The 24,133-nt window shown below is 41.7% G+C and overlaps 1 protein-coding gene across 7 annotated transcripts in view; it reads left to right on the top strand.

Moving 5' to 3' along the window:
• ITPR1 (inositol 1,4,5-trisphosphate receptor type 1) overlaps window positions 1-24,133 on the top strand; it is a 352,886-nt gene that overhangs the window by 110,118 nt on the left and 218,635 nt on the right. For all 7 annotated transcript variants that reach the window (XM_061396358.1, XM_061396356.1, XM_061396353.1 and 4 more), the window contains exon 5: window positions 20,830-20,945. In XM_061396358.1, the coding sequence (XP_061252342.1) occupies window positions 20,830-20,945 (116 nt within the window). The remainder of the gene's footprint in view (window positions 1-20,829; window positions 20,946-24,133) is intronic.

Genomic DNA, 24,133 nt, shown 5'->3' with positions numbered 1-24,133 from the left:
TACAGGTGGGGATATAGGCTCTTAGGTCAAGTAAGTCACCTGAAGTCCCAGAGTAAGGAGGATTTAGAGCTGGTGCTGAACCCAAAGTCTGTCTTCACAGCCTCTCTGTCCACATTTGCAAAGCAGCAACCTAAGGGCTGACTTCTGCTCTCACTAGTTTCTGTTTAACCTGCACGATGTTTTAAAAATTGAGTTTGGGGTTCGTAGATGCAAACTATTATATATAGAGTGGATAAACAACAAGATCCTACTGTTAGCACAGGGACTATATTCAATATCCTATGATAAACCATAATGAAAAAGAATATGAAAAATAATGTGTGTGTGTGTATACCTGAATCACTTTGTTGTACAGTAGAAATTAACACAACATTGTAAATCAGCTATACTTCAATAAAATAAATTTTAGGAAAGGAAAAAAAATGAATTAGTTGGTTCACCCTGAAAGAAAATTGCATGCTTTATATAAAAACACAAAATTCTGGCTTTGGGGGAAAATTCAGAAGATCCAGCCAGTTTTAATGAGTATTCTCAGGTGGCAAAATGGTCAGAAGCTGACAGTTTTTTTGTGAGGGGAAAAGCACTCCACAGTTTACTAACAAATCTTCTTTTCCTGTGGTCCTCACCTTCTTAAAATTCCTGAGTGGTTGCTGCATGCTGTTGGGGTTGTGATGCCATACTTCTGGGGTCAAGAAAAGTAAGGAAAATGTCCAATTGCGAGTTGAAAATGAAATGGAAATAAAAATTATTGAATGAAAATAATTGACTGAAGTCCTCACCCACCCAGACAGTGGTGGCAGTACAAAACAGTATTTTACAATACAACTTGGTTTTACAGTTGCAAGCCCTTGGGGCCATGGCGTTACTTCCCTGGCACCGGCATAAGTCAGATATCCTCTGCCCTGAGTTGATTTTGGGCTTGACAGTGTCAGATTGGCATGTCAGCATGCACTATTGTGAGCTGGTGGGTATAGTTTTTATGTTACTGTTGTAATTGGCAGAAAATAAACCCCACATTTAAAAAATGTATAATTTGATAAGTTTGGACACATGTGTATACCCATGAAACCATCGCTAAATTAAGATATTAACCACCCCTAAAAGTCTCATCCTGCCCCTGTTCCCTCCTTCTTTACCCCACCCTAACTCCTACCTGAGGGAACTCTGCTTCATCACTGTAGATTAGTGTGCATTTCCAAGAATTTCATTTGATGTTTAAATGACATCATACACCATGTACTCTTGTCCAACTTCTTTTCATGCACCACACCTATCTTAAGATTCATTCATGTTGTGGTTCTATCAAAAGTCTGGTCTTTTTTTTTTTTTCCACTGCATACCTCAGTTTATCCATTTAAAGCAGATTTTTGGACATCATGGCCCCAGTTTCGGGCCACTCATCATGCTCCCTCATAGATTGGGACTGACATCCAGGATTTCTGAGGTCTTACATAATTCTGTGATTCTAAGGAGAAGCCAGACTTGGTCTTATGGATGGCCTTGTTGTGGGAACGTTCAGGTAGGCTCTTTGAAGGTCGACAGGCTGGAGCTCAGAAAGAACGCCTTCTCTACCGACCTTCCTATTTTGTGTTTTTTTTTGAGAAGGGTTGAAATAGCTTCAATTTTTGGCTTCTAAATTGAGAACACTTTCCTGGCATTTGTCAACTATATGTTGCCTGTGTAAAATGATAGTCTGTGGCTGTTCGAAAATTGTAGTGTGGCGATTATGGTGTGAAAGTTGGTATTCTGGGCATACAAAGTTAATGGTGGTGGACACATTCCTTGGAAAAAGGTCAAGATAATATCAAAATAGCTAGCTTCTGTGTGTGTCACCCTAAGACTGTTTTGCTCCCCAAAGATGAGTTCAACAGAACCTCAGTAGCCATCACAACAAAGGAGTGGAGAAATAAAAATGAGAGTCCCACTCAATTTCTTGGTTGGGTAGTACAGCTCATGAAACCACATCATAATTTTGTGGCCTTTGGAGAAATTCATTCAGTGTTACAAGTTGCGTTTATTCCTGGAAGAGAACTTCATCAAAGCTAACTTCGCCAAGTATGTTGTCATATCTATTGTTTAAAAAGTTATTGACAGTAAAGAAAATAGCCTGGGCATATAATCTCACACTGCCTTATATGTCAGCAAGACCCATTCTGAAGACCTTCCTTCTTCTCCCTGTATTTGAAAAGTTGGGTTTTCAGACCCAGTATTTCGGCTCACATTCTTACATACTAAAGTGCAGTATAGCTGGTGTGTATATGTGTCTGTGTGTGTGTGTACTCAGTCATGTCCAACTCTTTGTGACCCAATGGACTCCTCTGCCCATGGAATTTTTCAGTCTGCAGTGGGTTGCCATTTCCTACTCTAGGGGATCTTCCTGACCCAGGGATTGAACCTACATCTCTTGAAACCTATATATGTGTGTGTGTGTTTAACTTTCAGAGAAATGATGCTAATTTTAGATTTTCAAATGTCTTTAATTATATTTGTAGACTTTCTTGGTGTTTCTAGAACTTTTTTTTTTAATAAATATATTTTTCTTCCCTTTTATTGGTGGTAATTGAATGTGGGAAGTGTTAGGTGGACATTAATTGCCTGTTAGAAGTAAAGGAGAAGGAAACCCATGATTGGTAAGTCAGTTGATTTTTAATATAGTTACCAAGACAAAAGGGGTAAATGATCTTTTCGGCAAGTAGTAATGGAACAACTGGATTCCCAGATACACAGGAATGAAACTGGACCCTTACCTCACACCATACACAAAGTTAATACAAAATGAATCAAAGATCTAAATATAAGCGCCAAAACTGTGAACCTCCTAGAAGAAAATGTAGGTGTAAATCTTCACAAACTTGGATTAGGCAGAAGTTACTTGATGCAATACCGAAAGCATAAGCAGCAAAATGAAGAACAGGTAAAGTGGATGTCATCGAACTTAAAACTTTCAAAGGAAATTATGAAGAAAGTAAGAGACATCTCACAGAAAGGGAGAGAATGTTTGCAAATCATTTTTCTGTTAAGGACTAGTATCTGGGAACTCTTAAAATTCCACAATTAAAAAAAAAAAAACTCTTAGAACTACATAGCAACAAATCCAGTTTGAAAATGGGCAAAGGATTTGAATAGAAATTTCTCTTAAGAAAATACACAAATGGCCAATTAGCACATGGAAAGATGCTCGTATCATCGGTCATTAGAGAAGTGCAAACGGAAACCACTAGTATGACTACAGTAAAAACGGTGGACAGTAATAAGTGCTGGGGAGGATGGGGAGAAACTGGGACCCTCATACAGCTGAGGCTGTAGAATCACACAACCCTTTTGTGAAATAGCTTGGCAGTTCCTCAAAAGGTTGAATATAGTTACCATAATAGCCAGCAGTTCCACTCCTAAGTACATGCCCAAGAGAAGTTAAAAAAAAAAAAAATACGTGCATAAAAACTTATACCTGAATGTTTCTAGCAACATTATTCATAATAGCTAAAAAGTAGCAATGCTCAAATGTCCATCAACTGAATGGATGAACAAAATGTGATGTATTCACACAGTGGGCTATTATTCAACCATAAAAAGGTTGACTTTACCAGCAAAGGTCCGTCTAGTCAAAGCTGTGATTTTTCCAGTAGTCATGTACAGATGTGAGAGTTGGACTATAAAGAAAGCTGAGTGCCAAAGAATTGATGCTTTTGAACCTTGGTGCTGGAGAAGACTGTTGAGACTCCCTTGGACTGCAAGGAGATACAACCAGTCCATCCTAAAGGAGATCAGTCCTGAGTGTTCATTGAAAGGACTGATGTTGAAGCTGAAACTCCAATACTTTGGCCACCTGATGCAAAGAGCTGACTCATTGGAAAAGACCCTGATGCTGGGAGGGATTGAAGGCAGGAGGAGAAGGGGACAACAGAGGAGGAGATGGTTGGATGGCATCACCGACATAATGGACATGAGTTTTGAGTAGGCTCCGGGAATTGGTGATGGACAGGGAAGCCTGGCGTGCTGCAGTCCATGGGATCACAAAGAGTCAGACACGACTGAGGAACTGAACTGAACTGAAAAAGGAATGAAGTACTAATAGATGCCACAATGTGGATGAACCTTCTAAACATTATGCTAAGTGAAAGAAGCTAATCACAAAAGGTCATGTATTTTATGATTCCATTTATGTGAAATGTCCAAAATTCATAGAAACAGAGGTAGACCAGTAGCTGCTAGGTCCTGAGGGGAGAGGAGAGTGGACAATGACTGCTAATAGGTTTCTGGAATTAGACAGTGGTGATGGTTATACCAAGTCTGAATTAGTTAAAAAAACAAAAACAACAATTAAACTGTATACTTTAAAGGGGCTTCCCAGGTGGCACTAGTGGTAAAGAACATGCCTGCCAATGCGGGAGATATAAAGAGATCTGGGTTCGATCTCTGGGTCGGAAAGATCCCCTGGAGGGGAGGGCATGGCAACCCACTCTAGTATTCTTGCCTAGAGAATCCCTTGGACAGAGGAGCTTGGCTACAGTCCATGGAGTTGCACAGAGTCGGACATGACTGAAACGACTTAGCACAACACACATGAACTTTAAAAGTCTAAATTTTGTTGGCTATGAATGATATCTTGATTTTTAAAAATGGATACATATTGGTATAAAACATTCAAGCTTTCTGGTAATAAAACATATGAAAAGAAAATAGAAATACTAAATAAAATAATAAAGTATCAAGTGTTGACTACACAAATGGGAAAAAAAAGAAAGGAGATGAAAATAAGGCAAAACCTACTTTTCAGATGACGGTTTTCAAATGTGTTTGAAGGTGTGTTCTAGATGGGAGGGGCATTATAACCCAACAGTGGTTGTGGAAGGTGTATGTGTCTGCCAGGCGGTTTGGAACACAGTGATGAATAAGCCCCTGGACCTTTGTTTGCAGGCATTTGCAGAGTTATGGAGGGGGGAGGTGGGAGGCAGGTCAGGGAGATAGACAAGTCAGAAGTCTGCTGAGGCACTGGGACACAAAGGATAATGCATCCCTGTTGAGGGGTCAGAGCCTTTGTAAAAGCATTAGAAGTTACAACTCGATTACTTGGAGAGTTGGGTGTGTGTCTCCTCTGCTTGGGGAGAGGGTGAGGGTGGCTGATTCCAGCCAGGGAATATATATATATATGCAGATGAAAGGGAGAAGGCAATGGCACCCCACTCCAGTAGTCTTGCCTGGAAAATCCCATGGATAGAGGAGCCTGGTAGGCTGCAGTCCATGGGGTCGCTAAGAGTCGGACACGACTGAGCGACTTCACTTTCACTTTTCACTTTCATGCATTGGAGGAGGAAATGGCAACCCACTCCAGTGTTCTTGCCTAGAGAATCCCAGAGACGGCGGGGCCTGGTGGGGTGCCGTCTATGGGGTCGCACAGAGTCGGACACGACTGAAGCGACTTAGCAGCAGCAGCAGCAGGGGATGAAAGAGGCTGTCTAGCTCTGTTGACAGTACAGTAAAAGAGCATTTCTGCTACATCGGCATCCATTTCCCTGGGCAAAGAAGGTGTGATTTTTCCATTGGGCACATAAGGGTGACATGTGTTTTGTGTGTTGGGGGGAGCTGATTTGGGGGTTGTCTGAGCCAGAAAGGGGGCTCCATGGAGGAGAAGGGAGGGTTGATGGGTTGGGTCTTCAGTGGCTGGAAAGGGGTTGTGACTGCCTGAGGAGATGCTTTTCCCCCTGAGGAGGGAATACAGAGGAGGGATGTCAAGCAATGGCAGGTTAATCTTCAAGGTTCCTATTAAAGTGCCAACCAGAGCAGATGGATACCATGTGTCGCCAGATGTCGCCTTACGAAGCCAACAGCATCCCTTATGCAGAACTCCAGCTAGAGTTGAATCTTGAGGAACATCAGACAAACACCTATTGAGGAATACTCTATTTTTTAAAGTGGAGAATTGTGTTTTTGAAAAATGTCATGATCATAGAAAGTGAAGAACAGCTGTAGTCACATCACAACTAAAGGCAATCCCTGGTCCTAAACTGGACCCTGGACTGGGTCAGGAAGTGCTGAACAGGACATTATTGGGCCAAATGACAAAAAGGAAGCGTGGACCATAGATGAGGTGAAAGTACAGGATCAATGTTAAATTTACTGCAGTTGATAATTGAGCTGTAATCATGTTAGAAAATATCCTTTTTCTTAGGAAATGGACACTGAAATAAATTTCAAAGGGCAATAGTATATGTAACTTCCAAGTAGCGCAGGAAAGTATGTCACAGGTACAATATATACCATACATATGAAATATTATATGTGTACATACAGAGAGAACATGAATGATAAAGCACATGGATGAAATGTTAACAGTAGGTGACTTTGGGTAAAGAGTAGTCTGCATGTTATTACTCTTGCAACTTTTATGTAAGCTTGCAATTATTTACAAATAAAAATCTAAGAGAAAGTGCTCATGGAAGAAGCAGCTCTACATATCTGTCGATCGTGCAGGGCTGGGATGTGAAGCCAGCTTGATTCTTCCAGCCAAGGAGGGACTCTTCTGCTCTCCTTGTCCTTCGTCTCTGTCCAAATCCCCTGCATCCACCATGGAGGGACCGGAAAGTGAAGTGGGCATGATGGGGATACAGTGGGAAGGATGGGGGTGTAAGTGAAAAACTTGGCTTGAAATAATACTGGCAGCTTTGATCATTATAAGTGTTTAGATACTTTGAATTTCTGAATTGGTACTGTTGGCAACTGGTAATTGTCGATGTCTTGCTGTTTTTTTAAATGTAATTAATTTATCATTTTTGGCTGCACTGGATCTTCATTGCTGTGCACGGGCTTTCTCTAGTTGCGGTCAGTGGGAGCTACTCTCTAATTGCAGTACACAGGCTTCTCGCTGTGGTGGCTTCTCTTGTTGCAGAACACGGGCTCTAGAGCATACTGGATCTGTAGTTGTGGCACATGGGCTTAGTTGCCCCGCAGCATGTGGAATCTTCCTGGACCAGGGATTGAACCCATGTCCCCTGCACTGGCAGGCGTATTCTTAACCACTGGACAACCAGGGAAGTCTTTTTTTTTTTTTCAATATTTAGGGACAGAGGGAATAATTTTTCCCACTGAATAGATGAGTCTTTAATGTTCCATGCACCTGTTACACAGGTCATAAGGGGAGGAGAAGGGGACGACCGAGAATGAGATGGTTGGATGGCATCACCAACACAATGGACATGAATTTGAATAGGCTTCAGGAATTGGTGATGGACAGGGAAGCCTAGTGTGCTGTAGTCAGTGGGGTCACAAAGAGTTGGACACGACTGAGCAACTGAACTGAAGGGAGAAAACATTGTTTGGGATCCTGGAGGAAGGAGCAATGACAGCATCATGGTGTGGGGGTAGGAGGGGGAACAGGGAAGCCTCTCTAGGGACTTGGGCACTTTGAGGTGAGCTGAAAGCATGAGGGATGAAGAGTAGGCTAGTCAGAAAATGGCCATGGTGCTGACGCAGTTGGTGACCTGGGAATACAGTTTCAGGCAGAGAGAACAACTTGATAAAAATACAGAAGAGTGACATATGGTGCATGTTTGTGAGAACTGTGTTTTGGAAGGGTGAGAGCTGGGTGTTGGTGGAGGAGCATTTTAAAGAAATCAAACTGGAGAGCTGGATGGGCCAAGCGAGGGACCACCCATCCTTGGCTGATGTCCTTCTACCACACTGACATCTGAGGCATCTGAACGCTTTGCTTGCCAAACACCCTGAAGGCTATACTGGTAGGACTGGGGAGTCCAAGCAGCTGGCAGTGACTTCAGTCTCTTAGAATGTTGCCACTCAGAGCAGTCGCCAGGCCAGGAGCTTCTCAGACCCCTCCCCACATCCACTCAATCAGTGCCTGCATGTCAACAACAGATGATTGGTCTTCATATCAATGTTTGAAAAATGCTGCTTTGAGAATTGGTTTATTCTGTGCGTTGGTGTTTCCCAGGGTACAGCTGGGGACAAATCACATTAGAATCACCTGGCTGATTTCACATAGTGGGATAATCTCTTGGTCCATCCATATTGTTGCAAATGGCATTATTTCATTCTTTACTATGGAAGTAAGTCAAGCAAAGGCAAATATTATATGGTGTCATTTATATGTGAAGCCTAAAAAATGATGCAAGCGAACTTACTTACAAAACAGAAATACACTCACAGACATGGAACACAAATTTATAATTACCAATGGGAAAAGGAGGGGGAGGGATAAATTAGGACTTTGAGATTAGCAGGTACATATTGCTATATATAAAATAAAAAGCAAGGACCTACTGTATAGCACAGGGGACATCTTGTAATAACCTATAAAGGAAAAGAATCTGGAAAAGATACACATGTGTTTTATATATATATATGTATGTATAACTGAATCACTCTGCTGTACACTTGAAATTAACACAACATTGTGAATAAACTATACTGCAATAAAAAAAAACAGAAGAATCACTTGGAGAAGAATCACAAAGAAGAATCACAAAGAAGAATCACATAGTTAAAAATAGGAATTCCTAGGCTCCAAACCTACAATGTTGTATTAATTTCTACTGTACAGCAAAGTGAATCAGCCTTATGTATACATATATCCCCACCATTTTTGGATTTCCTTCCCATTTAGGTCACCACAGAGCACTGAGTAGACTTCCCTGAGCTACGATGAGTAGATTCTCATTAGTTATCTATTCTATACATAGTATCAGTAGTGTGTGGAGAATTCCCTGGTGGCTCAGTCGGTAAAAAATCCCCCTGCAATGCAGGAGACCTGGGTTCGGTCCCTGGGTCGGGAGGAATCCCTGGAGAAGGAAATGGCAACCCGTTCTAGTATTCTTGCCTGGAGAAATCCCATGGACAGAAGACAGTCCACAAGGTCACAGTAGTCGGACTCAACTTGGCAACTAAACCACCACCATCAATAGTGTTCAGTTCAGTCTCTCAGCCATGTCCAGCTCTTTGCGACCCAATGAACCACAACACGCCAGGCCTCCATGTCCATCACCAACTCCTGGAGTCCACCCAAACTCCTGTCCATTGAGTCGGTGATGCCATCCAACCATCTCATCCTCTTTTGTCCCCTTCTTCTCCTGCCCTCAATCTTTCCCAGCTTCAGGGTCTTTTCCAGTGAGTCATCTCTTTGCATCAGGTGGCCAAAGTATTGGAGTTTCAACTTCAACATCAGTCCTTCCAATGAACACCCAGGACTGATCTCCTTTAGGATGGACTGGTTGGATCTCCTTGCAGTCCAAGGGACTCTCAAGAGTCTTCTCCAACACCACAGTTCAGAAGCATCAATTCTTCAGCGCTCAGTTTTCTTCATAGTCCAACTCTCACATCCGTACATGACTACTGGAAAAACCATAGCCTTGACTAGACGGACCTTTGTTGACAAAGTACTGTCTCTGCTTTTGAATATGCTGTCTAGGTTGGTCATAACTTTCCTTCCAAGGATCAGTAGTGTACATATGTCAATTCCAATGCCTCCCCCTCCAAGTCAGTTTTAGAAAGAGAGCTCTAGCCATCAAGTAGAGTTTCGTATGCAGCAAACAAAGAAGGTGGTTTTGAGACATGGTAAGAATCTGGAATGCTTCCCTCCCCACCACCTACTTTGTCCATTTTGTCAATTTGGGTCATTTGAGCACATTGATTCTTAAGAATAAGGGAGAGGAAGGTTTAATCCTGTGGTTCTCGAGGTGTGGGGGGAAGCATTCTTGACTGTAAGACCTGGAAGATGGTGTGCTATGATATCTGGAATATAGAGACCACGGCTGCTGCCAGGGTTCTCCCCACAGAGAATTAGAGATGATTCCCAGAGTGTCAGGACTGGCGCTCAGAAACCCTGGTGTGATCATTTTGAAGGGAGGTGTCATTTTTGAGGTGACTCCCTGGAGAATTGCTGCTCTAATAAGTCACTATTTTGCATGGAAATGTGTTGTGTCTTTCAGGCAGGTGTTCTGGAGGAGAGAAAAAGCTCAACAGTCATTTTTTTTTTTTTTGAGATATTTTGACTTAAAAGGCTGTTTGATGGTAGGCTGTGTTTGCTAGGATTAAAAATATAAATAAAGAAAACATAAGTCATGATATAAATGAAGACAGTAGGTTTTTTTTTTTTTTTCTGTATCTAGGTTAAATATATGACATCTTTGAATGGCTCTTGATTTGTTTATTTAGTTCCTTTTCACTGAATAAGGGTGAGTGAAAGGGTCCCTTTGGAAGCAGTCTCTTCACTGTGGGTATGCTTTAGTACGTAAAAAAAAAAAAGAAAATTTTTTAATATATGTATGTAGGGAGTGGTCCATCTGTTGCAGGGAAGGGGCTGGTTGGGGAACCCTGGGTTGGAAGCACAGAGGGACCCAGAGTGGGGTCACTAGGTCTGCAGTGGAGACCAGGACAATAAAGGAACAGAGTAAGCAAATGGGGCTGTGTCTTCCGTTGGTTGTTGGTGTCCACTTGCCTTCTTGCCTCTCTGTGGAGAAATGAATGCAAGCCAGCAGTGACAGCTTTGCTCAGTTGGCTAAGGGTGCCTTGAACACCACATGGAGAGCATGGGAGGGAAGGGCGCACGTGAGGTCAAAGGGTGATGGCCTTCTTCCCCGAGTAGGGGCAGGAGGAGGGCCGGCAGGCTGGCGGTATTAGCCTTTCTCTTCTAGCCGATGGTCCTGATCAGGAAGTCTGACCCACTTCGTGGAAAAGCAGGATAATTCTGGGGGTGATGTGATTATACATTACAGATTTCTCCACCTTCTCACTCTTCCTACATCATCCATCCCTCTTCCTGTCTTGCCCACTGGCCCGAGCAGTAGATGCTTCAGACACCCTGCAGTTACCTGCTGGCTCTTCTGTCTTCCTGAGGACCCTCGGGGACCAGGTTTTCCAGTACACAGAGGCTTAAGAAATGTTTGTTGAGTGAAGTAGAAATCAGACTTAGGAGAAACAGTGTACACTGTCTTCGTGTTATGGGAATTTCTGATAGCAAACGTATTTTTCCAGGAGGATCTTGGAATGACCAACCCAATAGCTTCTGTAAATCTTTCAGGCTAGATGTTTAAGACCTTCTGAATGCGCTTTTGTAGATGTGACATATCCTCAGAGGTTCACACGTGCTGTAATTTTTGAAATAGCCAGGGCTGTGCGCTGTGAGATTGCGTTTTCCTTGAGAGAGACTGAGCATGTAGAGTTCTACACAGCAAGGTTTTTAACCCAAAGTCCCCAATTTTGTTTATTCATATATCTAACATAGAGCTGGGCGTCCTCTCTGTTTGTGCATTTCTTAACTTTTTGACAAGTCCATCCAGCTGTTTACTCATTTCCAAAATATACTGGTTTTCAGATAGATTTACAAATTACACCAGATTCCATGTATAACAGGCTTTTCTCCTTCCCCCTTCCTTCCTTTTTTTTTTTCTCCTCTCTTTCTCTGTCCCTCCCTCTTTCCCTTCTTTTTTCCCTTTGTTTCTTCTCTCTCCTTAAAAGTAGCCTTGTTTTGAACTTGGTGAATATTTGATGGATTTTTGTAGAAGGTTCACACTTGAAAATAAATTTCATAGATGATTTTGAATATACAAAAAGGTCTTTTATTATAAAAATTGTAAAGTACATATACAAATTCAGAGAATAATAATATGATGAACCACCATGTACCCTCTACACACCTTTACTGTTAACAATTCATGGTTCATCTCATGTCATCTCTCTCCTCCCAGCTCCCTTTCCCCAATTATTTTGAAGCAAGTGTCATCATGGCCCTTCATTACAGATTGCATTTTTCAACTGCTTCCTATTAATGGTTTAAAACCGTATGAATAGAGAAGGGCATCAGTGGGGAAAAACCCTCCTCAGTCCGAGTCCCCCTGGTCATCAGGCTTGGGGCCAGGGAATGCTCACTGCCCTCCGTGCCCAGAGTGTCCTGCAGTGAACAAATAACGGAGGCCCTTTGGGGAACCAGTGATGTCATCTCCCTTCCGCCCTTCCTCCTCTCCATTATGTACCAGCAAATACCCAGCCCCAACCCTGGCAAAACAAAGCATGTTTTCGCAGCCACGGAAGTCAGACACTATTGTTAACCTTTTACATGAAGGAAAAGTTTGGTTTTCTATTATCAGCAAGACCATCTTCCTTATTGTGAGAACAGCTACTACTTCATTTTTTTTCCCCTTAAGGTATTACACACACACACACACACACACACACACACACACACGCACACACACACACGCACAGAGATGCACAAATCCTAAATCTCAGCGCTGCTCAATTTTTAAATCCAACTGAACCCCCATGACCCTCGTCCACATTGAGGTAGAACATCTCCAGCACCCCAGAAAGTGCCCCTTCTCCAAAGGGCACCCCAGAAATACCCCTCTCAAAATGTGACTGCTATTCTGTCTAGCTCTTGGTAAATTTTGCCTCTTGTTGAACGTCATGTGAATGGATTCATTCAGTATAAATGGATTCTTTTTGCCTTGGTTTTTTTCACTCCAAATAAAGTTTGTAAAGTACATCCATGTTGTTCCGTGTAACAGTAGCTTGTTTCTACTGCAGCATAACCATCCAGCATTGCAGTTTTGTGTGAAGATGTCATGTGTTTATCCATTCTGTCTTAGCAGCTAATATTTGCTTACTCTGTGCCATAATCTGTACTAAGTGCTTTAAGTGAAATAGTTAATCTTTTAGGTTAGTTTGTGTTACCCATTGTGATTATTGCCCTTTTATAGGCAAGAGATGAGCTAATTTCCCCCAGGGTCATACAACTAACATATAATAGAGCTGTTTAAACCGAGTCGTCCAGTTTCCAGACCAATGCACAGCTCAGTGCTTCCATATTGGGCTTTCTGTGACTTGTCTGACGTGATCTGTAAGCTTCCAGAGACTAGAGCAGGTCTTCGAGCTCTGTGGTCCTTGGGGATGATCTGTTTTCTAGAGGAAGACCTGTGGACACAGAGAGCTTAAGTAACCTGGCCATGGCTGCTTAGCTAGTGAGTGGTGGAGCCAGGGCTGGAATCCTGCTTCCTAGATTCCTTGTCTCTTATTTTTGTTGGCATTTGTTTATTTCTATCACCAGCAGAGTGCAATATGTTTCATTACTCAATGGGTCAGCTCACACTTTTAGTTGCAAACAACAGAAACTGACTAACCTAAGCCAAAGAGGAAGTTATTGGGAGGATATTGATCACTCGCAGAGTAAATAGGGCAACAGAGAACCAGACTGAGGTGCTAAGAGAAGCAGGCTCTTGACACTTCCCCAGACATCTGGCCCTGCTCCCACAAGCAGTCTTTAACTTGCAGTGGGACTTCGTATCCGTCTGTCCAGGTGCAGAGGCCAGGACAGAGGCCATAGCTGTCTAAGTGAAGACAGCTTTCTGTGTTTCCTGGAAGGGATCGCTGGCCCCTTCTGTCAGCCACAATGGGAAGCGGCCTTGCCTTCCCCATTAATTTTTTACTTTTCTTCTCTGGGTTAAAGTTGATCTATATTCAATAATCCTTGCAAAAAGGTGAGTCAAAATTGAATTGGCCAAGTTCAATGATGACCTAGATGGGTGGTATGGTAGGGAGGTGATATATATACACATATGACTGATTCACTCTGTTGTTCAGCAGAAAGTAACACAACATTGTAAAGCAGTTATACTCCAATAAAAAGCAAATTAAATTGGCCAAGCCAAAGAGGTCAAAAAGGGAAGTGTCTCCCTACATTTCTGGTTTTTTTAATGTGTTTATGGATGATGGTTCTGCAACCAGGAAAGATGATAAAGTTTACAGGATAGCAACTGTGGGTGTCCTCAGTCTAAAAAAGCATCTGGTCACTTACGTGGGAAAAAATTACCTTGTTGCCCTTTGTCCCTCAGGAACAGTGTCTGTTTTCTGCAGACAAGTAATGGAAGGTTGATTTGGCAGTTCCATTTGGAAAATGTCACCAGACTTCAAAGAGCTTCTTCTGTCCCGGCTTGGGAAATGTGGTTCGCATGCAACAGACACAGCAGCGTGCTGTGCTGGTTTCCTTTTTAAGTGAAGTGGACTTAATTACTTGTTTGTGGAAGGCTTTTGTTGGAAGTAAGGGGTTTTCCTTTTGTGAACTGCCACTGAAGACTGTTATTCCACCTTGAGTGTCCAGTCATTCATTCATTGATCCTGAATTTACTGAGTACACTTGAGACAGGATGATACAGAAGTCAGACAAGGTCTACTGTCGTGAAACTGCTGGTCTCATAAGTCGAGTTGGGAAAATCCTTAACACCCAATAAATTTTGTTTTCCCCTTTCATTGCTTCTTTGGACTCTTAACTCCCTTGGTGGGAAATTAACATTCCACTTTCTCTTTGTTGATCACATCTTCGGTGCCCTCTGAAATGTTTATTCTGTTGCCTCTTAACCTTTTTCAAAAGAAGATACGTATGATCAACACTTAAAAATTTTCTTGAATTCATGTAAATTTACCCTTGATTTCTCCCTATATAAAATTATATTTATGTATGCTGGCTGAATGAAGAGTTTTTAAAAAAAATAACTTGTTGACTATTTGTCTCTTTGATCAGTGAGGTGGGTTACAAGAGCTCAGATTCTTTGCAATAAGGGCCTGTTTGCCTAGTTAACTGCCACCACATCAGCCAGGAGGTAGGGTAAGAGACAGTGAAATGGATGCTTGGCAAACTGGAGGACAGACTGCAGCAGGGGTTGGTTCGGTCTTTAGCAAACTCATTTCTTCTTCCTGAGCATTCAACTAAAGTGCATTTCTTAGTTCCTGACGTCACGGCAGGGTGGAAGGGCTGTGTCATTGGTTATCACTGATGACCTGTGAGCACGAGTTTAATATTTCTTTCAGGCCGGTGAGCTCAAGAGAAGATGTGACTTCTCATGGCTCTTTTTCCTAGAGAATCCTTCCACATACTGAAGTGCGAGATCTGGTGGCCTAGGAGAGATTTCTCAGAAATGTTTTGTCTGGCAGAGAGTTGCTGGATTATATATTAGATTATATATTGCTTTTTGTCACCCTGTAGTGTAAAATGATATCTCAGTATGATATTGAACAGTGCTTTAGTATTAAAAGGTCATTTATAAAAGTTAAAGACTTTCATGGGTGCATGGGTTGGAGGAGGAATTGCTTCATAGATAAAGGTTTTCCTCTTGGGAGTGATTAAAATGTCTCAAAACTTAGAAGTGGCGATTGTACAACATTGGGAATGCATGGAATGCCGCAAAATTGTTCACTTGAAGCCAGTTAATTTTATGTGAATTGAACCAAAAAAGTCAAATATTGATAAAGTGCAGAATAAAAATAACACTCCTATGTCTGGCACCTCACGCCTTCCCACTTTGTAGAGGCAACAACTTAAAACATGTTGACATTTTCTTTTGGTATTTACCACTGTATTTCTGGATGATATGTGTCTCTTAATGCCTGTAGATTAATCTCTTTTAAATATCACCTGTTCACACCCTGTTATTATAGATGAGGGTGGCTTCTGACACCTCCCTGTGCACCCTCCATCCTCTAGGTAAGGTTATATCACATCTTTTGGCTAAATTTATATCTAGTGTTAGCTTCTTATGACTGTAAGTGTTGTTCACTGTTGAGCTAAAGACATACTAGATTTTTTTAAAAAATATTGAAGTATGATTGATATACAATGTTTTGTTAGTTTCAAGTGTATGACAAAGTGATTCAGAGATACACACACATTCTTTTTTAGATTCTTCTCCATTATAGGTTATTAAAAGGTATTGAATATATAAACGAAGATGGAAAGAGGATCCCTCCATCGATCAGTTCCACCCATCCATATTCTTTCCATGTTCATTTATTCCAACTTGGGAAGATGTACCTAAGATTCTTAGGAGATGAACTTGCATTTTTTTGTTTTTAATTTTCACTGTATTGGGGTTTTGTTGGGGGAAGGGGAAAAGGAGAGGGAAAGTCTTTATTCTGTCCTCTGAAAACTAGTTTTGAATCAAGTTCAAGCCTCAGTTAACATATTCTCTAGGTTTAGTTACATCTCCCGAGCCAGGGTGGGTCACTGCATCGTATTTGTTGTACTGATTTCCTTGATTCTCCTCTTTTCTCTCTGGCACCCCATCCTTCCTTCTCTTCTGCCCCCACCCCCTTAAATTACTGGCTGTCCTGTATTTTCAGTTGACAGACAGCCCTCTGAACATTTCAGCTTGGTTGTCTCATACGTGTCTCAAACCAACCATAGCCAAAAGAAGATTCTTGACTTCTGTTCTCCTCTAAATCCACCCCATCCCAGCCTTCCCTTTCTTAGTAGGCACCATGATCAAGAAGAAAGCTCCCATAGAAACATCAGCCAGGTTCCTCTTTGCTTAAAGTCCTTTGCTACTTTCCCACTGCTTTTGTAGGACAGGCATTGCCTCCCTGTGGCCCACTTACAGAACAGATACACGTGTCTGCCATCAGGGACCTTCCATTCTAGAGTTCAAGGTTGTGGAGGACAGCGAGGAACTGGCTTTCAAGTATTCTTCCGGCAGACTTTATTTTCTCACTAAGTCTCTGATGTGTGTTCCCTCCGAGGTTGGCTGCTTTGCCTTCTCACCCCACCCCAGGACCCCTTACATTAAGGTGGGCTCCAAGCACACGTGTGGCTCCTGTTGCTCCTGTCTTCCGCAGCCAAGCACCGCAGTCCTTAGGCCACGGTTAACACATCTGCGAAGCAGTTGAGTGTTCTCCCTCCAGCTGAGTTCTAGAATGCTGTCTAAACCATGGAGGACCATCTCTGGCCCCCTTTTAGGCCATGCGCCCTTTAACACTTACCCCAGCCCCTCCATTCAGCTAACTTCTCCTTTGCCGGCCCAGTGTGGCATCTGCTAAAGCTTAGGAATATTCCAAAGTAAGTTTTTTGAAAGCTGAGTTTAGTTTATTCTTCAAAGACCTGAAAAAAACACTTGTCACATAAAAGATCTTTGTGACATTTCTTTGGGGCGAAATCAAAGCGCAGGGTGGGCGTGTGTGTATATGCACATATAGAGACACACATGCATACTTGCTTCCCCCAAACAGGTACAATTTTTGCACTGGATTTCCTATATTTGTGCATTTCTATACTTAGCACAGTATTAAGATCCAGCAGAACTTTAATTTTGTCCTGTTGTGCCGTCCAAATAGCAAAGGGCAATACAGAGCCGCCGAAGCACAGAATTTCAGAAGGTTACTTTAACATCCCATTTGAATTGCTTAATTTAATTTTCACTTCGAATCAGTTGCTAAGCAACTGGGAAGGCAGGACAAAATCAGCAAGGCTAATTTGGTTCTGTTACTAGTGTGTGAGCGTTGCTTATATTTACATAGATGGTTAGTTGTAAAAATGCTTAACCCAGTACAGTGCTGTTTTATCCAAGAAAAATAGTTGCTGTGGAAGTTACAGCAAGACTTTAATTGGATTGACAGTGCTTCAGTTCACACTGTCATCTTAGGTAATGGAAATTATCTGAAATTTTGAGCCTATTGGTAGTCCATTGGTTTGTTAAATGGGGTGCTTGACTTGGCTGTACTATGAACAGTTGTAAAAGGATTCTATCCAATGCATGTTAATCCTTTGATATTACAGATCCGGTTGATCCTCAAACCAACTTAAGCCAAATTATTGAGGGGGTGGTAATGCATATACTTTAGCTATCATCATATGAATTGTTTTAGAGGAAAAAAACAATTTTCTCAGTATCTTCTTACTGATGAAAATTGAAATTGTTAACCTCAATTGACCCATAAAGTAAATCATATATCAAATATGAATACTGGTGACTGAAATGTTACGAATTTTTTTGTGTGATGTCATACGCTTATCAAGGAAGTCACTGTGGCCCAGTACATATGCCGCCCTCTATCCTGTGTCAGAGATAAGACGTTTAACGCTGGCCAGTGGTCTCATGGTTGTGTGTGATTGTTCTCAGGGCGAATGGAGAGTTCACATGGTTCAAACTGGTAGAAAAACTGTCTTTCAGTGATGCTGTGAAGTTGCCACTGATGGAGTAAATAACAACGACCTGTGACTTTTATTGGGATGGAGAGAGCAGTCCTATCTTTTAAACCAGTTTCCTCCCCTGCCCTTTGTTCTGTAAAGACCTGGATAGCGTCTTTCATGTTCACTAACAATTACTTTCAATAGATGAATTGTATTCTTGATAAAGATGGCTTTTACATTTACCTTATAACTGCTTGTGACTGCATAGAAATATGTAATGAAGAAGGAGATTTGTAGAAATAGGAAAGTACCTTCTATTTCTACAGTTACGTGATTTCAGTTTTTTTCTGAATGATCTCAAGTATTTGTACTGGACTTAGTAAGAGTTCATTGATTCCAACTAGAAGAAAGGGTGGTCTGAATTAGAGGAAAGTCTTAGTGTCTACGGGCTTCCCAGGTGGCGCAGTGGTAAAGAATCCACTTGCCAATGAAGGAGACACAAGAGACATGGGTTCACTCCTCAGTCCAGGAAGATCTCCTGGAAAAGGAACCCACTCCAGTGTTCTTGTCTGGGAAATTCCACATGAACAGAGGAGCCTGGTGGGCTCCAGTCCATGGGGTCACAAAGAGTTGTACACGACTGAGCAGAGACACTTAGTGTCTATGTACTTGAGAGCAAATGAGTATTTCTCGCTTTGAGATCATTGTTTGGCTAAGACAGTAACTAGGTATTTACTTGTCCTGTCAGAAAATGTTTCTGTGGACAGATAAGAATAAGTCTACCATTAGGAGACTGAATTTCTTTAAAGGCTTGGTCTGATCTACTTTCTGAGTACAGTTTTTCCAGATCTGGGTGTTAATTCCAAATTTATTATTAATTTACTCTATAAATACCATTTGAAAATCCTTTATATAAAATGGTAGAATTTTTAGAGAGTGAATATAAATTTTAAGATTGGTTTTTTAGAACTTATTTCTAAATGTTTTTGACAGTGTATCACAGTGAAAAATGTTATATGAAAATATCCCTAAACTTTGTGTATCTATGTGTGTTTAAAAGTTATATACATGTGTTACTGTAATAATGTATACTTTATAAAAACAAGCAGGAAAACAGACAACGAAAAAGATTATGATTAAACAAAATAATGCAGTGTCCTCTTAACCATGATTAGCACACTATCAGGTATATGAATGCTTAAGGCATGTGAATGCTTTGAGTAAAGTTTATCATTAGAGGCAACATGTTAAGTATTTTATTTATTTATTTTTTTTTTAGAGTTTCTTATTTATTTATTTAATGTATTTTATTTTATTTTTTAACTTTACAATATTGTATTGGTTTTGCCATATATCAACATGAATCTGCCACAGGTATACACGTGTTCCCCATCCTGAACCCTCCTCCCTCCTCCCTCCCCATACCATCCCTCTGGGTCGTCCCAGTGCACCAGCCCCAAGCATCCAGTATCGTGCATCGAACCTGGACTGGCGACTCATTTCATATATGATATTATACATGTTTCAATGCCATTCTCCAAAATCATCCCACCCTCTCCCTCTCCCACAGAGTCCAAAAGACTGTTCTATACATCAGTGTCTCTTTTGCTGTCTCGTATACAGGGTTATTGTTACCATCTTTCTAAATTCCATATATATGCGTTAGTACATGTTAAGTATTTTAAAACAATTTTTAATATCTGGGTGTCTTTTTTCAGGCCTTCTTAGATCATCATTTTTTTTTCCTTTTTCTGGTTTGTGGGTTTTGCATTACTCCTGTCTTTGATGTTTTTATTTCATTGCAGGCATCTTTTGAAGCCACTAGTCCATTTTGTGAGTTAGTTCTACTGTATGTGCTAAGTTGCTTCAGTTGTGTCTGACTCTTTGCGACCCCATGGACTGTACCCTATCAGGCTCCTCTGTCCATAGGATTGTCCAGGCAAAAGGGACAATGGAATGGGTTGCCATTTCCTTCTCCAGGGGATCTTCCTGACCCAGGAATTGAACCCGCAACTCTCATATCTCCTGCATTGGCAGTTGGGTTCCTCACCACTAGCTCCATCTTCTACATAAAACAGTGTAAAAAGTCACAAGCCCAGGCAACCCTAAACAGAAGCATATCACCGTGCACTGAGAGAGAGGGACAAGGTACAGAATGTCTGAGGGCAAATTCGTCTATTTTCTTCGTACTCCCCAGAGAATTAAAACAACACTCAAGAAACCATTGCCCAGGAAAGTGCTTCCTAATAAACTTCTGTTTTTCTAAAAAATTTTGTTGAATTGAGGAGAGTTGGATTTATATCCAGAAATGCTTGTATATACTGTTATTGCATATGATGCAAAGAGCTGACTTATTGGGAAAGACCCTGATGCTGGGAAAGATTGAGGGCATGAGAAGAAGGGGGTGACAGAGGATGAGACCGTTGGATGGCACCACCAACTCAATGGACATGAGTTTGAGCAACTCTGGGAGAGAGTGAAGGACAGGAAAGCCTGGCATTCTGCAGTTTATGGGGTCGCAAAGAGTCGGACACGACTTAGTGACTGAACAACAACAGCTGTTGTTGCATATAGTGAAAATATTGCCCTTAAATTTGTTCATGATAAGGGAAACGAGCTAACTCTAGGGCAGCATCAAGACTTCTGGATTTGGACTCTGAGTCCCAGCTATGCTACTAATTGGCTTTGTGACAACAAACAGTTGACTTTCTAAAAGTTTCATTTTCCTCATCTCTATTCTCACATGATGGTGATGAGAATTAACCATCCAAGGAGAGGTTTGTAAAAGGGCTTTGTAACTTGTCATTTATATTTACATGTAATTGATAATGCTTTAATGCAATAGAAGGATAAAGTTTTTTCCATGGGTTGAGTGTATATACATACATCCTCAGTGACAATTTTTTGCTTATTTGTTTCACTTCTAGATTGCCTCTTTAAACTATGTCCCATGAATCGCTACTCTGCCCAGAAGCAGTTCTGGAAAGCTGCTAAGCCAGGAGCCAACAGCACGACAGACGCAGTGCTGCTCAACAAATTGCATGTATGTACTGGGGTGGGACTCCGTGGCGAGGTCTCATGAGCCACCATATGGTTCTGTCTGGGTGGAATGGGTTGAGAAGATGAGTTTTGCAGCCCTTCAGCTCTGGATACTGACTTTCATATGTTCTTTAATAAAGGGATAAAAGAGATCCTCTGTGATCCTAAGGAAAGGTGGGGCTTGGTCATCCTGAGATGTCTTGAGAGTTACTTTTCTCGATCATTTTGTTTCTTTTTTCTTAGCCATTTCCTTTTCAGAATGGCTTTGAGTAGAATACTGGTTATGAGCACAGGCTCAGCAAGCGAACTGCCTAGATTTGAATGCTCGCTCCACCTCTCACCAACTGGTCATCGTGACTGAGTTACTTGGCTGTTTTGTGCCTCTGTTACCTCATGTGTAAAATGGGAATGATAATAATATCCACATCAAGAGTTTGTTGTGAGGATTACATGAAATGAACCATGAAAGGTTAATGTCAATAGTGCCTGCCATATGAGAAGTGCTCAGTAGATTTTAGCTGCTATCATTGTATTTATCTTGTCTGTTGGTTGGCATATCAAAGAGATGCTCATTCCACAGCCACTGTGCTGTGTGACCATAAGCAAATTTTTGAGCCTCTCTGAGCCTGTTTCTCCATGTGTCAAATGATGACATAATTCTTCTAGTGTCTAAATCACCTAATTCTTCTGTGAGGCTTATCTGTGTGGAACTTCTTTGCAATGTGAAGAAGAGAGATACGACATATATCCAATGTGGTATTATTGGAATTTCAGTCCATTCCACACCCCCCTATTCTGCTTTATTTTTCTGCTTGTCACTTCCCATCATCTTTCCAGTTTATTTATTAGCTGTCTACACTGATTAGAATGTAAACTACACAAGGACAGAGATTTGTGTCTATATCCCTCTCCCTCTTGCCTACAACACGTGGGGCACTCAAATATTTACTAACTGGATTTTTAAAAATCTTTCTCGGGCGATGATCATCAAGGACATACAGTATCTGTGAGCACGTGGGGCTCATGCCTACCTGGTTTGCGACCAGTAAGTGGCGAAGTCACAGCCAGCTGCACTGGGTAAGGTGGGACCCACGGAAGGGACTCCTTTACTCAGCACATGCTGTGTTAAATGGGGCTGAGAGCTCCGGGCATGATGAGAAGACCAGGTCCCTGATCTCCCTCAGCTGAGCCTCTAGTGTGAGGACGCATGCACACACATTGCCTTTATTTATTTATTTTTTAAAATTTAAATTTATTTATTTTAATTGGAGGCTAATTACTTTACAATATTGTATTGGTTTTGCCATATGTCAACATGAATCCGCCATGGGTGTACACGTGTTCCCAATCCTGAACCCCCCTCCCACCTCCCTCTCCATACCATTCCTCTGAAATGCAGACCTTGTGCCTGCTGCACCCTCTGAGGTGTCTAACTGTCCTCACTATGCTCTGGCCAGACTCTCTGTATTTCCTTTCATTCATTTGTTTTGGAGCACCACAGACTCTTAACAGTCTCAAGACATTGGCACTTACAGCTTATTCTACTGAGAACATCCTTCTCCTGACTTTGCCTCGGTTAAGATCTCTGCCTCCTTTGTCTCTCAGTGCAAGTTATCTCAGCAAAGTCTCTCCCCAGCTCCTTATCTAACCCTTGTCTTGCTTCCCTGCATCATGCACCCTGTTTATATCTTTCTCAGCACTGGCCACAGTCTGCAATTATATTAAATAGTCCCCTTAATTATCATCTGTCACTCAGTAGAATGACAACCCCACAACATGAGGAGCAATGTCTGTCTGGTTTACCACTGTATGCCCAGTGCCTTGTAATAGCATTTGGCACATAGTAAGTGCTCAAGAAATATTTCATGAACAGATGAAAATAAAACAGTGTGCTCAGTGACGGTGGTGAAGCTCTGGCAGTGTCTTACCCTCTGGGAGCTTAATAGCTGACTAAGAAATAGAGGTAATGACACAGCTGTGGCAAATACTATTATAGGGCAAACCACCAAAGCTTTGTGAGCACCTAGAAAGAGCTTCACTGGTGGCTCAGTGGCAAAGAATCCATCTGCAATGCAGGAGGATTCCTGCATTGATCCCCTGGAGGAGGGCATGGCAACCCACTCCAGTATTCTTGCCTGGAGACAGAGGAGTCTTGAGGCTCCATAGTCCATAGGGTTGCAAAGAGTCAGAAATGACTGAAGCGATTGAGCACACGGATGGAGCTCCCAAATCCTCTCATATGAATAAGGGTGAGTGATATGGTAGTCAGGAAGGACTTCCTGGAGGAAGAGGAGGTGAAAAGTAAGCCTCACAATGAGGCATCTTTGGCAGTGAGAGGGTAGGAGAAGAAAAAAAGCAGAAAGAAAGAGATCACTTTGGAGGCTTCCAGGACTGCATCATTATTTTAACAGTTTTAGGGCAGATATTCTCAGCCTCAGCAGACCCATTTCTTTCTCTGAATAGCAAATATTATTAATATGTAACTGTATGAAAATCCCATGGGCGGAGGAGCCTGGTAGGCTGCAGTCCATGGGGTCGCTAAGAGTCGGACACGACTGAGCGACTTCACTTTCACTTTTCACTTTCATGATTGGAGAAGGAAATGGCAACCTACTCCAGTGTTCTTGCCTGGAGAGTCCCAGGGACGGGGGAGCCTGGCGGGCTGCCATCTATGGGGTCGCACAGAGTCAGACACGACTGAGCGACTTAGCAGCAGCAGCATGAACAGGAAATAAAATTTATAAATAATATAACCTCCCAATATACCAAAGTTTGAAAATGAATTGTAAAGGTAAAAAAAAGGAAAGGTATTTTATTAAGTTACTGCTCAGGCACAATCATTTTAGAAGACATAAGAAAATAAATGCTTGTACCTATTTGTATAAACCCGGTGAATAAGGCAGCCAAAGACTGTGGCTGATGTAGGTCTCTACTTCCAGTGGCTCAAAAAGGTGACTTTTTGATAAGGTGACTTTTCAAAATGGTTAGCATGTCTTCATAATGTTATGAAGAATGCATAGCACACTCTTCTCTTTATTAAAGAACACTCCCATTTTTGGAAAATTGTTAATAATAACATTAAACCATGCAAAACCGTGCTTTGTGTGACTGTGTAAAGTGGAGTGTTAGGGACTTGGCTCAGAAATGGCAAGAGCCAGGACTTACCTGGTTGCCCAGTGGTTAAGATCTGCC

The sequence above is a fragment of the Bos javanicus genome, chromosome 22 (assembly GCF_032452875.1).
Source record: "Bos javanicus breed banteng chromosome 22, ARS-OSU_banteng_1.0, whole genome shotgun sequence".
NCBI lineage: Eukaryota > Metazoa > Chordata > Mammalia > Artiodactyla > Bovidae > Bos > Bos javanicus.
The sequence above is the reverse complement of the archived record's forward strand: the minus strand, read 5'-3'. Positions and strand labels throughout refer to the sequence as shown.